The 15564-nt window shown below is 34.2% G+C and overlaps 3 protein-coding genes across 4 annotated transcripts; 1 reads left to right on the top strand and 2 right to left on the bottom strand.

Annotated features, from left to right (window-relative positions):
* The first annotated feature begins 1841 nt into the window (after positions 1–1841).
* On the top strand, positions 1842–5636 carry LOC125868227 (14-3-3-like protein GF14 iota). Its single transcript, XM_049548860.1, is given in 9 exon segments — positions 1842–1973; positions 1976–2029; positions 2032–2146; positions 2918–3224; positions 3916–4003; positions 4111–4220; positions 4355–4503; positions 5402–5508; positions 5603–5636. Coding segments are annotated over 9 exon segments (1086 nt in total). The 3' UTR covers positions 5627–5636.
* Positions 5637–6997: 1361 nt separating this feature from the next.
* Positions 6998–8954, bottom strand: LOC125868225 (uncharacterized). The gene is made up of 5 exons (XM_049548858.1): positions 8836–8954; positions 8391–8466; positions 7620–7671; positions 7383–7452; positions 6998–7084 (listed from the first exon to the last, which is right to left on the bottom strand). The coding sequence occupies exons 1-5, from the start codon at positions 8941–8943 to the stop codon at positions 6998–7000; spliced, it is 393 nt and encodes a 130-aa protein (XP_049404815.1). The 5' UTR covers positions 8944–8954.
* Positions 8955–12541: 3587 nt separating this feature from the next.
* On the bottom strand, positions 12542–15270 carry LOC125868226 (uncharacterized). Of its 2 annotated transcripts, XM_049548859.1 has the most exons (5): positions 15160–15270; positions 14691–14766; positions 13893–13944; positions 13651–13720; positions 13260–13346 (listed from the first exon to the last, which is right to left on the bottom strand). In XM_049548859.1, exons 1-5 carry the CDS (start codon positions 15265–15267, stop codon positions 13260–13262), a joined length of 393 nt encoding a protein of 130 aa, XP_049404816.1. In that variant the 5' UTR covers positions 15268–15270. The 2 variants fall into 2 exon arrangements, 1 of the variants encoding a protein (XP_049404816.1); XR_007446718.1 differs by lacking the exons at positions 13260–13346; positions 13651–13720; positions 13893–13944; positions 14691–14766 and adding an exon at positions 12542–12618 and having other exon boundaries at positions 15160–15260.
* Positions 15271–15564: the final 294 nt, after the last annotated feature.

Raw genomic sequence — 15564 nt, 5'->3', positions numbered from 1 at the left:
GTGGGATTAGAAAAATGTATGTTTCCTCTATGGCTGGTCTTCTAAAAGCATATCATGGTAGCAAAAGTGTGGTGGCATTAATTTTCAACCACAACCTACTCCAGAAAAGTGTTAAGGTGCATAATTGTTACCTAGACATACCTTCAGAAGATCTGTCATAGAGGAGCTTACTTTTTCCTAATCCTATTATTTAAGTTCATTGTCCTACTTGTCAAGCTTTGATTGAGATTTATGACAAGTAGGACTGGATTTTATTGGTGGGATTAGAAAAAGGTATGTTTCCTCTATGGCTGGTCTTCTAAAAGCATATCAAGGTAGCACTTGGTGTATAAAGTGTGGTGGCATTGATTTTCAACCACAAACTACTCCAAAAAAGTGTTGAGGTGCATAATTGTTACCTAGATATACCTTCGGAAGACCTATCACAGAGGAGCTTACTTTTTCCTAATCCTATTATTTATGTTCATTGTCCTACTTGTCAAGCTCTGGTTGAGATCTATGGCAAGTAGGATTGTGGATTTGATTGGTGGGATTAGAAAAAGGTATGCTTCCTCTGTGGAAGGTCTTCTAAAAGCATATCAAGGTAGCAACTGGGGTGGCGGTATTGAAGTGCAACCACAAACTATACTCTCCAGGAAAGCGTTGATGTGCATACTAATCAGAACAAGAATATTGATGTTCATATCGTTCCATGAGCATGTCAGCTGGGGCAAACAAACTATACGTTTTGGAAGCTCAAGAATAAAGAAAGAACTTTGCTGCAAAAGTTGTTTTTTTTTCTTGATTTTCCATCTGGTGTACTTTGATGTAGCAAAAGAAGTAGTTACAGCATAGAAAGAACTTGTCATCTCATATGTTCCAATTTTGAAATTGAATCACGTTTTGTATTTAAGAGCTACTGCCATTATTCAATATTCAATATCTTCATCATTTATAAACTTCACATAATAAATATTTTTTTTTGGAAACGGCTGAAAAGGCGATGGCAAGGAAAATCGATTATTGGCATTCCACCACCTACTCTACCGATTTAGCCTCCCTTACGGGTTAATTTCACATCATTCTTGTACCTAGCTTTTGATTTATTACACAAATACTTATAGGATAATCATTTGTGATGTTGGAATTTCGAGATTCAAACTTCTAAATTTTGACTGTGAATTCAGATATAAAAAACTTTAAAGATATCAAACTTTGTTCTAACTTTAAACAATAAATATTATCGCCCTCATATTTTGATTGACTTTTTTAAATACCTACTTAGTCCTCTCAAATCTCAATAATTAATCTTCATCGTTTTTTTAGTGTTTTTTCTTTATAGAACAACTAAATACAAGCCTAATAATACAACAAGAAAAAGAGTGAAATAATAATTAGGCATACAAGTTAACAACGTTACATCTAGCTACCAAAATTTTGTTAACGTCTGATGGATATTAAAAAACACTCACTTTTGATAATTTTGGTGGTGTTTATATGATCATTTTGTATGTTGGAGTGTTTGATCAACTGACATAGTGGAGACGGGGACGTCACAAATAAATTTTGGTGGTGTTTATATGATCATTTTGTAAGTTGGAGTGTTCAACTGACACAATGGAAACGTGTTAACTTGCCAATTGAGGTTAAGTTTAAGTATATATTGTTTATATATGATGCCTCTTTTTTTAAAATGAAACACATCATCAATGCTTATTAGCACTTTAAGCAATTTTATCTAAATATGTATAACTACTCATTTATAAAATTAATTTCAGCACATATAGCTTATCAGTTATTTACAATCAGCTAATAATAAGTTTGTTACCTATTTTCATGCTATTATACAAATATTAACATGAATGGTATATGTACTAAAAATTATCCAAAGATGGAGATTTAGTCAAATCCTCCCACAATTCTCTCATTCATCCACTTTCCCTTTTCTAACGCTTTTCCTTTCCTTCTTTAACTCCTTCAAAACATCTATCTATCTATCTATCTCATTTGTAAACAAGAAAACTATATTTTAATTTTGACATTTGAACATCTCACCTATTTTATCTTGTTTGTTTACTACATTTTGCATTGAAGATGGCTTCTCAAAAGGAAAGAGAAACCCATGTTTACATGGCCAAGCTTGCTGAGCAAGCTGAGCGTTACGATGGTTAGTTTCATTTATTTTCCCTTCTTTTGTACAGTCAAACCTCTTTATAACAATGTCGTTTGTCATATAACGAAATGATGTTATAGAGAGCATATTATATAATATGAAAAATTGGTTCCAAATGAAAATTTGATCGTTATAGTGAAATGTTATTATAGAGAGGTATGACAGTACCTTAGACGGATTCTTGATATGGAGGTAGTAGGTATTCGTATTAATTTTTTACATTTTAAAGATTTTTTAAAAAGCTTCTTTTATTACATTTATGTAGTCCAAGATTGTTTATGTATGATAGATTCGTTTGCATCTTTGTATTAGTAATTTCTATGTAAAAGATTTGAGAAATGGAGCATATGAGTACAATGTGAATGTGCAATAATGAAAAAATAGTTAATTACTCGCGATATGCATCAAATTAAAGTAATAAATGCATGACATGTGTCTTTTACATAAAGTTTTTTCCCGGGTGATATTTATGATCTAGTGTGATGTATGGAATATATGACGAAGGTTGATCTATTGATTACTAGTCATGGCATATAGGCCAAATTTGGACATGCAATTGCTTCGATTTGAATGATCAAGTGATGACTCGGACAAAAAGAAGAAAAATCAACTCGAAGATATAATAACTATTAGTTGAGCGACCATTTGAAAAATTGACTCGAAGATAATTTTTTGTTGATTGATAACTAAATAGTTAAAAGTTGAATCTTGGTTTATGAATATTGTATACTTCTTAAATGGAATGTATAAATCTTAATTTTACAGAGATGGTTGAGAGTATGAAGAATGTTGCAAAACTTGATGTGGAATTGACAGTGGAGGAAAGGAACTTGCTTTCTGTTGGCTACAAGAACGTCATTGGAGCTCGAAGAGCTTCATGGCGTATTATGTCTTCCATTGAACAGAAAGAAGAGTCGAAAGGGAATGAGCAAAATGTCAGGCTGATAAAAGGCTATCGTCAAAAGGTCGAGGAAGAGCTCTCCAAGATTTGCTCTGATATTCTTGAAATTATTGATAAACATCTCATTCCATCTGCTGGCACTGGTGAAGCTACTGTCTTCTATTACAAAATGTAAGTCCATCGAGTTTTCTTTTTAAACTGTGCTTCCTAGTATCATCCCTATGTTCACTGTTATACCAACATTTGCTCTGTTATGATCAATGGGCGAGGAAATGATATTGAAGTGTAACTCTTCATGAGGGTGTTAAAAGTACAATGAAATGTCTTAAAGTTGAATATGGTTTGCGGCCTAGAGTGTAGCCTAGTCATCAATGAAAAGGGGGAGAATAGTGAGGTCTCTCAAGTTCAAATCGGAGGCAAAAGACACTAGGTGTGATTTCCTGTCATTTGTCCAAGTCTTGGTGGATAGAGTTAAATGGTACATATGCTCGTGCGAGGTAGCAAATACCTCATGGAATTAGTCGATGTGGACACAAGTTGTCTAGGGCACTACAATTTGAAAAAAAAGAAATGAAAAAGAAGTTGAATATGGTTCGTGAAGATCTGGCTCACCTATAATCTCCCAATCTCCTATACCGAGGGAGAGCGCAAGGAGTTTTGTCATTAATATGATGATTGAAATGAAAACGATAAGCATGACCGTGATCCTTGTGGTCTAAGATAATGAAACCATCATCAACACTAACACAAGCATGAGACTTTTTAGTAGTGCCAGTGAATCAGATGTTCCAAAATCAAACTCTTTCAGTTTTTGATTTATTTCTAATAGATTTACCTTCTTATCTTTGTCATTCTGGTTCAGGAAAGGTGACTATTTTCGTTACCTCGCTGAGTTCAAGACTGATTTAGAAAGGAAAGAGGCTTCTGAACAATCATGGAAGGGCTATGAGGCAAGTTACTTCTTCTTCCATCTTAACTAAAAATGCACGATCAGTCGATTAATCAATGCACATTACTTGGGATGCCACTTGATTTTGCATCTTTTTGCTCCTTTTAGGTTGCTACTGCCACTGCAAACACTGATCTCTCTTCAACTCATCCGATTCGGCTTGGTCTTGCTTTGAACTTCTCTGTTTTCTACTATGAGATCAAGAACTCTCCTGAAAGGTAACATTTTTAACCAATCTTGATTAATACAACAGCAACGTACCGAGTGTAATCCTGCAAGTGAACCAATGTTGATTAATCTTGTAAATATTTGATAAGATAAGATTATTAAATATTAATGACTCAATTTGCAGGGCATGTTACTTGGCTAAACAAGCTTTTGATGAGGCAATTGCAGAGTTAGACACTTTAAGTGAGGAATCATACAAGGACAGTACCTTAATTATGCAGCTCTTGAGAGACAACCTCACTCTATGGACTTCTGATTTGCCTGAAGATGGAGGTAATTATCCTAAACAACTAATATAAAATGGATGAAGGCTATCCATGATGTAACTAGTAAAATTGTTACCATGTGACCTAAAGGTCACGGGATCATCTGTGGAAACAGCCTCTCAAATGTAGGGTAAGGCTTCATATAATAAACCCTTGTGGTCTGACCCCTCCTCAGACTACGCGCATAGTAGAAATGTTTCTATCTTAGCAATGATATACACATACTATTTCTACTTTTGCTACTTTAACCACTGAAGTATAAAAATGCGGTAAAGATTTGAAAGTTATATGCACAGACAGTGTAAACACACCCCTCATCCCTATTTGTACAAATAGAATTGCTTATTTATAGAAAATTGTAAAGAGGCTTCTACGATATCATCAACCATAGAGAAAATAGAAATGAAGTGTTGTTACCTTACCAACTTGACCTTGTTTCTCCTGGCAACAAACATGCATGAACCATTTCACAAAGTATGGGTCCTAATAGTCCAAAATCTCGATAGTTAGCTCTCAGACCTCCAGTCAAAAAACAACGTCGATGAAGGCATGTAGGTGCTCTATTCCATTAAGGGGATTGTAACTTTCCATAATTTTTTGTCACTCAACGACTGAACTTTGCTTATTTCTTTTTTGGAGGATCGACGTATCAAATAATTTTCCTTTTCCAATTTTTGACTTTTCTTCTCCCTCTGAACCAAACTTCTCATATAATAGGTCAGGTACCATATATACCATAGTCATCAAGTTACAAATTAATGCTTATCGAAAGATTTAGTCGCAACCACCTTATAAATGACTTGATTGGGTCCAAAAAAAGTAACTCGTCAGTGCATAGAACTTAAACTCATGCAAGAAAGAAATCTTTTCGAAGCAATAGTACTGAAGATAAAGTTTTTGTACAGGTGAAGAGAATGTGAAGACTGATGAACCAAAAGCTGTTGAACCAAAATCTGCTGATGCAAAATCTGCTGAAGCAAAATCTACGGAGGCAAAATCTGTTGAACCTGAAGTAAGTTGCATAACTTAACATACATACATTTTTTGAAGTTTACAGCTTATGACTCTTCTAATATCAAATTTTTATTTTATTGGCATCATCATAGGAGGCATCAAAAGATAAACAATAGTCGATACGCGCAACAAATTACTAGAGGATTTATATTTTGTTTTCTCAGTTTTACAAGACACAACTGCAGATGCAATTTATTGAATGATCATCTGATAGTTTACTAGTTTGAGACTTATTCATTGATTTTTTTGTTTTTAATTTACTCATGTTGTTTATTGTGGAAGAGTTATCATCTAAACAACAGGCACATTTTGTATTACTTAATAGTATCTTCTTTCTTTTCTTATGTTCAATCATTTATAGTCATGCATTGTCTTGTTGTTCGTTCATATTAGTCGTAGTAGTATTACTCTTGTAGTTTTCTTGTTCTTTGATTTATGTTGCTAGCTGTCGATTCCTTGTACTTCGACTATTGTATAGTTTTGTTATAGTTTTGCTACTATATGTTGTTTTTGTTATTATATGTTGTTACCTTCTTCCAAATATTTTTCACTTTTTTTTAAATTTATGGAATTTGAGTTGAAGATGAAATTGTGTTTGATTAATTTTTTTGCAAAAAATGGAATAATGTCCATATTTGAATATACTCAAATACAACTTCAAAAGCGAAAAGTGAGTTGGAAAACAACTTATTCAAGTTGAATTTGGAATTTTCATGATCAAACATTGATTTTCAAATAAGGTAAAAGATGATTTTCTTAAAAAGACATACTTTTCATAGCCAAACAGATATTCGAGATCAACCATTTGTATGAACTAAAGCTTAAACAAATGAGAAACATGCATGCATATACCTCCATCAACCAAAGAGGCTTGGACAAAAGAGGAAAATGCACCTAGTTGTCATCTGGAATTCAAACCTCAGTATTGGAAACATCTTTAGTTCCTTGATTCATTCCGTAGCACGAAATCCATCGTAATCATTTTCGATGGGTGGATAAGCAAGAAGGAATCCCCTATGGTTAGACTAACTGACAAAGAAGGTTAGCTGCTATAGTGAAGTGAAAGATCTTTTGGTTTCTTGTAACTCTATGCTCATTGACCGCTAAGTCATCCCTTTGGGGCATTTGTAAATTTGTGTCACATGAAAGAAATATACCATGAAGCTATTTAATTAACCATGTTAGATAAAAGGATAATGGCTTGAACAACCACAGCATTTAGTACAAATAAACTCTTGCCATTGTACATTTTGCATTATACAACAAAGTGACGAAATTAAAAAGAGCAGTCCAATGCACAAAACATCTTGCGTTCACACAAAGTATGGGAAAGGACTATACCCAAAGAGCGTGATGTAAACAACATCTCTAAGCACAAGGGATGTTGATACTTCACAATGGATCCAAATACATAAAGAGGTGGGGGAGTGGGGTGGGGAGGAGGATTCTCTATGAAAGTTCAATATCCATATCGATTCCAAACTAGCTCAAGGCTCCTCCATCAAGAAATAACTGTGCGGTAGGCAAAACACTTCTTCCTTATTAAAGATTTTAGCATCCCCGTCATCTGGTTTCTGAAATTAGTTAAAAGAACACCACAGTAAGAACACTCATCCCATGTAACTCCAAAAAAAAAATCCCCGTAAATCCAAAATTCTAGTTTATGAAACAGAACAGCTAAAAGCATAAGTTGAAGATTCTATGAAAAATAAAATGCCAAATATAGTGATTCTGATAAGCATGGAACAGGAAGAATGGCTTTAGATATGTAAATTCCTCTGCTCAAACAAGCAGCCTTTCAAAGTCAAATACCGAATAACGGAAAAGTTGTGAAGATTGAAGTTAAATAAAAGGTAAACCAATAAGACATACCACCATATTTATGTCGTAGAAGCGATCCAGCAGCTTCAAAACATCATCAGGAGTAAATTGCCTTCTCAAGCTGTGACAATAAATTATCAGTGGTGAGTGAAACATAAACGATAAAATCACATCAAGTTCTAACCAAATGCCTCGGATTTCTTATTTCTTCTCTGAGAGTGTGGTAGGAGCTAAGCTCATTCACAAAATGAAGAGTTAATAAACGAAAAGGACAAGTAGTCTAATAACCTTCTACGCAGATACTCTGTTAAGCCGAAAAGGACAAAATGACGATGGATGCCTGCAATAAGAATCACGATGAACATGTTAAACGCATCTCACTCCCACAGCAGAAAGCAAAATTAAAGTTAATGCAAGCTAATCTGCGCTTTTCATTTCTTTTGCCTTCAGAAAAAAAAAATTACTCATCAAGAGTATTTGTTTTTTCCTCGATCACAACGTACATTCTACAACTCTTCTACTTAGCTATGCAAGGTACCCCTCTACTCTAAATAGCATGAAAGCGACTAATTCTATTACAGCCTAGGTATAAGGCAGTAATGCTTTATGACAAGGGAAGATGCAACTGCTATACTTTGAGTGCGCATAGAATAAACCACGTGCTTTGTGCAATATCTCGCAAACCTTACATCATTATTTATTGCATAAACAATCCCAACATTATAATTCATGCATAACTAATACATGAATGAGCCAACTCCTTACAGTTGCACGCCATCCATTAAATAGAAAGGTAACGTGTGCGCTAAGGTGTGCACTGTATTAAATTCTTCAAACCCTACTAATCAAAGCACTTGTATTTACCACAAAATCTCAACAAGTTCCAGATTACACCACGAGTTTCTATCCAGCACATTTTACTGTGAATTTCTACTTATGAACTAGACAAACTATGATAAAGTTACCACCTTTTCAGCTTTAATAACAAAAACCACAACAAAACTTAAAGAGGAAACATATAAAATGAATAATGACACACAAAACTTATACAAATTCTACCTCTCAATTTGGCAAGGGGGTAGATTTCAAGAGCCTCCAACAATCTTATCTCCAATTCGACCTGCGATTGTTCCTCCTATAGAAGAAAAGCAACAAAAGAATCAATAAATTCTATAATCAGTAGCAAAGCCACAACTTTTATGGAAGGGATTCAACATCTTTTTTTTTCATAACCATGGTGTCCTGATCTACTTTCGTGCACCTTGACTAATTCAACATGATACCTACCACCTCCCACCAGCAACATATACCACCAAGTAACTCAATTCACTATTTATATAAAAGGGAACATCTACTATATATATATACCTAAATATTTAATTCTGATAGTATAATTTTTTGACAAAGGAGATTTGTTCTGCTATGATGAAAACACATATATATGAATCAATGATAGAAAAGGGTAACCTAAATTTTTTCTTAATTAAGAAAAAAAAAATGGTACCTTATGAGAAGAGGCAGGATTACAAGGAGAATGAACAGAAAATCCATCTTGTTCATCATGTTCTGCTTCCTTCTTTTCTTTGCCTTTTGCACTAGTGTTCTTCCCCATTTGCTTTTTGGTTCTTGAAAGGTGGCTTTGATTCAATTTATTGATAAAAACTAGGTTTTTTTGTTTGATCTAAAAATCAAGTTTCTTGTGGGCTGGTTTCTAGGGGTTTTTAAATTGGATTATTTTTGGGTTTTAAAATTTAATATCAAATATTTTTAAGTTAATCATATTTGATAAAGTATAAGAGGATATAAATGGATATTTCATAAATATGAGTATAATTTTCATTTAAATGCCTTTTATAGTTTTTCTAATTACACTTCATACCTATTGTTAGTTCAAATTCGATGTATCAATGCATATAGTCGCGCTGCATATAGTAAAGATAGATTTGTATGTGTTCGATCAATTTCGTTGTATCACTCAACAGTCTGTATCTACGGATACAAATCATGAGGATATCCAAAAATTGCGGAATAATACTGAAGAATGTGAAGGCTGATGAACCAAAATTTGCTGAGGCAAAATCTGTTGAACCTGAAATGAGTTATTTTCTTGGTATCAAAATCAAAACAATAGTCGATACGCGCAACAAATTAATTCAGGAAAAAGAAATAATCTCAGGTTTACTAGACAAAACTGCTTTTGCAATGGCCTCGTCAGAAGAACATACAATTCATTATCTGATTTTTTTTTACTAGTTTGAGACTTGTTCATTGAATTTTTGTTTTTGAGTTACTCATGTTGTTAATTGTGGAAGAGTTATCATCTAAACAACAGGCTCATTTTGTATTACTTAATAGCATCTTCTTTCCTTTTTTTATGTTCAATCATTTATAGTTATGCATTGCCTTGCCATTAGTTCATATTAGTAGTCGTAGTATTGCTCTTGTAGTTTCTTGTTCTTCGATTTATGTTACTATCTGTTGATTCCTTGTACCTCGACTATTGTATTGTTTTGTTACTATATGTTGTTTTTGTTATTAGCTGTTGTTACATTCTTCCAAATATTTATCACTTTTTTAAAAATTTATGGAATTGGAGTTGAAGATGAAATTGTGTTTGATTAATAATTTTTTTGTAAAAAATGGAATAATGTCCATATTTGAATATACTCAAATACAACTTCAAAAGCGAAAAGTGAGTTGGAAAACAACTTGTTCAAGTTGGATTTGGAATTTTTATGATCAAACATTGGTTTTCAAATAAGGTAAAAAATTATTTTTTTAAAAACACATATTTTTCATGGCCAAACAGATATTCGAGATCAACCATTTGTATCAACTAAAGCTTAAACAAATGAGAAATATGCACCATATAACTCCAACAACCAAAGCAGCTTGGACAAAAGAGGAAAATGCACCTAGTTTTCATCTCGGTATTGGAAATGTCCTTAGTTCCTTTGATTCATTCTGTAGCGCGAAATCCATCATTGGAAAAATAATTATTTGGTTATGTCGTTTTGAGATTTGCTCTAACCAAAGCTATTGCATCATTTTCCCCAATGATGGTCTTTTAAATCTCATTTGTATTCTAAGTTTATTAGTAATCATTTACAATGGGTAGATAAGCAAGAAGGAATCCCCTGGTTAGACTAACTTGTCGAGAAGTTTAGCGAAATTTCTACTATGGTGAAGTGAAAGATCTTTTGGTTTCTTTTAACTCTATCCTCATTGACCACTAAGTCATCCCTTTGGGACACTTGTAAATTTGTGCCACATGAAAGAAATTTACCATGAAGCTATTTAGCCATGTTCGAAAAAAAGGATAATGGCTGAACTACCACAGCGTTTAGTAGAAATAAACTCTAGTCATACAATACAACAACTATGAGACCAAATTAAAAAGAGTAGTCCGTGCACAAAACATCCAACATTCACACAATGTCTGGGGAAAGACTACACCCAAGGAGCGTGATGTAGCTAACATCTCTTAGCACAGGTAATGTTGATGCTTCATAATACAGCCAAATACAGAAAGCGGGGGTGGGAATGGAGGGTTTCACAAAAAACACTGTCCAAACTAGCTCAAGGTTCCTCCATTGAGAAATAACTGTACTGTAGGCAAAACACTTCCTCTCGATTAAAGATTTCAGAANATAAGCAAGAAGGAATCCCCTGGTTAGACTAACTTGTCGAGAAGTTTAGCGAAATTTCTACTATGGTGAAGTGAAAGATCTTTTGGTTTCTTTTAACTCTATCCTCATTGACCACTAAGTCATCCCTTTGGGACACTTGTAAATTTGTGCCACATGAAAGAAATTTACCATGAAGCTATTTAGCCATGTTCGAAAAAAAGGATAATGGCTGAACTACCAGTGTTTAGTAGAAATAAACTCTAGTCATACAATACAACAACTAAGAGGCCAAATTAAAAAGAGTAGTCCGATGCACAAAACATCCAACATTCACACAATGTATGGGGAAGGACTACACCCAAGGAGCGTGATGTAGATAACATCTCTTAGCACAGGTAATGTCGATGCTTCATAATATAGCCAAATACAGAAAGCGGGGGTGGGGATGGAGGGTTTCACAAAAAACACTCGTCCAAACTAGCTCAAGGTTCCTCCATTGAGAAATAACTGTACGGTAGGCAAAACACTTCCTCTCGATTAAAGATTTCAGCATCCTCGTCCTCTGATTTCTGAAATTAGTTACAAGAACACCACAATAAGAACACTCGTCCCACGTAACTCAAAAAAAAATAAAAAAATTGGCCCGTAAAACAAAGATTCTAGTGTATGAAACAGAACAGCTAAAAGCATAAGTTGAAGATCACATTAAGTTATAACCAAATGCCTCGGATTTCTTATTTCTTCACTGAGAGTACGGTAAGAGCTAAGCTCATTCATGAAGCCAGAAAATGAAGAGCTAAATAAACGAAAAGGACAAAAGTAGTCTAGTAACCTCCTACACAGATTCTCTGTTAAGCCGTATAGGACCAAATGACGATGGATGCCTGCAATAATAATCACGATGAACATGTTAAACGCGTCTCACTCCCACAGCAGAAAGCAAAAGTTAATGCAAGCTAATCTGTGGTTTTCATTTCTTTTGCCTACAGAAAAAAAAATTACTCATCAAGAGTTATTGTTTTTTCCTCGATCACAACGTACATTCTACAACTCTTCTACTTAGCTATACAAGGTACCCCTCTACGCTAAATAGCGTGAAAGCGACTAATTCTATTACCGCCTAGGTATAAGGCAGTAATGCTTTATGACAAGGGCAACTACTACACTTTGAGTACACACAGAATAAACCATGTGCCTTGTGCAATAGCTCGCAAACCTTACATCATTATTTATTGCATAAACAATCCCTACATTATCATTCATGCATAACTATGAGCTGACTCCTTACAGTTGCACGCCGTCCATTAAATAGAAAGGTAACGTGTGCGCTAAGGTGTGCACTGTATTAAATTCTTCAAACCCTAGTAATCAAAGCACTTGTATTTACCACAAAATTTTAACAAGTTCCAGATTACACCACTAGTTTCTATCCGCCACATTTTACTGTGAATTTCTACTTATGAACTAGACAAACTATGATAAAGTTACCACCTTTTCAGCTTTAATAACAAAAACCACAACAAAACTTAAAGAGGAAACATATAAAATGAATAATGACACACAAAACTTGTACAAATTCTACCTCTCAATTTGGCAAGGGGGTAGATTTCAAGAGCCTCCAACAATCTTATCTCCAATTCGACCTGCGATTGTTCCTCCTATAGAAGAAAAGAAACAAAAGAATCAATAAATTCTATAATCAATACCAAAGCCACAACTTTTATGGAGGGGATTCAACATCTTTTTTTTCCCCAAAACCATAGTGTCCTAATCAGCTTTCGTGCACCTTGACAAATTCAACATGATACCTATCACCTCCCATGGTTAGACTAATTGACCGAGAAGGTTAGTAAAGTTCCTGCTACAGTGAACTGAGATATCTTTTGGTTTCTTGTAACTCTCTATGCTCATTGACCGCTAAGTCATCCCTTTGGGGCATTTGTAAATTTGTGTCACATGAAAGAAATATGCCATGAAGCTATTTAATTAACCATGTTAGATAAAAGGATAATGGCTGAACAACCACAGCATTTAGTACAAATAAACTCTAGCCATTGTACATTTTGCATTATACAACAAAACAACAAAGTGACTAAATTAAAAAGAGCAGCCCGATGCACAAAACATCTTGCGTTCACACAAAGTCTGGGAAAGGACTATACCCAATGAGCGTGATGCAGACAACATCTCTAAGCACAAGGGGTGTTGATACTTCACAATGGCTCCAAATACAGAAAGAGGGAGGTGGGGAGGAGGATTCTCTGTGAAAGTTCAATATCCATATCGATTCCAAACTAGCTCAAGGCTCCTCCATCAAGAAATAACTGTGTGGTAGGCAAAACACTTCTTCCTTATTAAAGATTTTAGCATCCGCATCATCTGGTTTCTGAAATTAGTTAAAAGAACACCAAAGTAAGAACACTCATCCCACGTAACTCCAAAAAAAAAAATTCCCCGTAAAACCAAGATTCTAGTGTATATGAAACAGAACAGCTAAAAGCGTATAAGTTGAAGATTCTATGAAAAATAAAATGCCGAATATAGTGATTCTGATAAGCATGGAACAGGAAGAATGGCTTTACATAAGTAAATTCCTCTGCTCAAACAAGTAGCCTTTCAAAGTCAAATACCGAATAACAGAAAAGTTGTGAAGATTGAAGTTAAATAAAAAGTAAACCAACAAGACATACCACCATATTTAAGTCGTAAAAGCGATCCAGCAGCTTCAAAACATCATCAGGAGTAAATTGCCTACTCAAGCTGTGACAATAAATTATCAGTGGTGAGTGAAACATAAACGATAAAATCACATTAAGTTCTAACCAAATGCCTCGGATTTCTTATTTCTTCTCTGAGAGTGTGGTGGTATGAGCTAAGCTCATTCACAAAATGAAGCGTTAATAAACGAAAAGGACAAAAGTAGTCTAGTAACCTTCTACGCAGATTCTCTGTTAAGCCGAAAAGGACAAAATGACGATGGATGCCTGCAATAAGAATCACGATGAACATGTTAAACGCATCTCACTCCCACAGCAGAAAGCAAAAGTTAATGCAAACTAATCTCCCCTTTTTATTCTTTTGCCTTCAGAAAAAAAAAAGATTACTCATCAAGAGTTAATAAAATTCCAAAAATATTCTCAAGATCATAGCTACTTTATTGTTTTTTCCTCGATCAAAACGTAGATTCTACAACTTTCCTACTTAGCTATGCAAGGTACCCCTCTACGCTAAATAGCATGAAAACGACTAATTCTATTACATCCTAGGTATAAGGCAGTAATGTTTTATGACAAGGGAACACGCAACCCGCTACACTTTGAGTGTAGCACAGGGAAAACCATGTGTCTGTGCAATAGCTCGCAAACCTTACATTATTATTTATTGCATAAACAATCCCCCCACTATAATTCATGCATAACTAGTACATGAACCAAACAACTCCTTACAGTTACACGCCGTCCATCTAATTAGAAAGGTAATGTGTATACTAAGGTGTGCACTGCATTAAATTCTTCAAACCCTAGTAATCAAAGCACTTCAATTTACCAACAAGTTCCAGATTACACCACGAGTTTCTATCCGCCACATTTTACTGTGAATTTCTACTTATGAACTAGACAAACTATGATAAGCTACCACCTTTCCAGCTTATATAACAAAAAACACAACAAAACTTAAAGAGGAAACATACAAAAAGAGTAATGACACATAAAACTTATACAATTTTTACCTCTCAATTTGGCAAGGGGGTAGATTTCAAGTGCCTCCAACAATCTTATCTCCAATTCGACCTGCGATTGTTCCTCCTATAGAAGAAATGAAACAGAAGTATCAATAAATTCTATAATCAAACACATCAACAAGCATATAATCAATAGCAAAGCCACAATTTTTATCGAGGGATTCAAAATATACAGAAATCAAAGGGATTCTACATTTTTTTTCATAAACACGGTGTCCTTATCAACTTTCATGCATCTTGACTAATTCAAGAGGATATCTACCACCTCCCACCAGCAACAGGTACCAATAGGTAACTCAGGGAACATCTACTATATATATATACCTAAAAATTTAATTCTGATAGTACAATTTTTCGACGAACGAGATTTGTTTTGATATGATGGAAACACATATATATGAATCAATGATAGAAAAGGGTAACCTAATTTTTTCTTAATTAAGAAAAAAAATGGTACCTTATGAGAAGAGGCAGGTTTACAAGGAGATAGAACAGAAAATCCATCTTGTTCATTATGTTCTGCTTCCTTCTTTTCTTTGCCTTTTGCACTAGTGTTCTTCCCCATTTGCTTTTTTGGTTCTTGAAAGGTGGCTTTGATTCAATTTATTGATAAAAATTAGGTTTTTTGTTTGATGTAAAAATCAAGATTCTAGTGGGCTGGTTTTTAGGGGTTTTTGAATTGGATTATTTTTGGGCTTTAAAATTTAATATCAAATATTTTTAAGTTAAACATATTTTGATAATGTGTAAGAGGATATAAATGGGAATTTCATAAATATGAGTATAATTTTCATTTATATGCCTTTATAGTTTTCTAATCACACTTCATAACTATTGTTAGCTCAAATTCGATGTATGTTGC

This window comes from Solanum stenotomum, chromosome 6 (assembly GCF_019186545.1).
Source record: "Solanum stenotomum isolate F172 chromosome 6, ASM1918654v1, whole genome shotgun sequence".
Taxonomy (NCBI): Eukaryota; Viridiplantae; Streptophyta; class Magnoliopsida; order Solanales; family Solanaceae; genus Solanum; species Solanum stenotomum.
This window is presented reverse-complemented; position numbering and strand designations above follow the sequence as displayed.

Coding starts and splice junctions, on each gene's coding strand:
- LOC125868226 (XM_049548859.1), bottom strand. CDS start 15,267: ATGGGGAAGAACACTAGTGCAAAAGGCAAAGAAAAGAAGGAAGCAGAA. Junction 13,945..14,690: donor CCCCCTTGCCAAATTGAGAG/GTAAAAATTGTA, acceptor TTCTTATTGCAG/GCATCCATCGTCATTTTGTC. Junction 13,347..13,650: donor TTTACGACTTAAATATGGTG/GTATGTCTTGTT, acceptor AACTAATTTCAG/AAACCAGATGATGCGGATGC.
- LOC125868225 (XM_049548858.1), bottom strand. CDS start 8,943: ATGGGGAAGAACACTAGTGCAAAAGGCAAAGAAAAGAAGGAAGCAGAA. Junction 7,672..8,390: donor CCCCCTTGCCAAATTGAGAG/GTAGAATTTGTA, acceptor TTCTTATTGCAG/GCATCCATCGTCATTTTGTC. Junction 7,085..7,382: donor TCTACGACATAAATATGGTG/GTATGTCTTATT, acceptor AACTAATTTCAG/AAACCAGATGACGGGGATGC.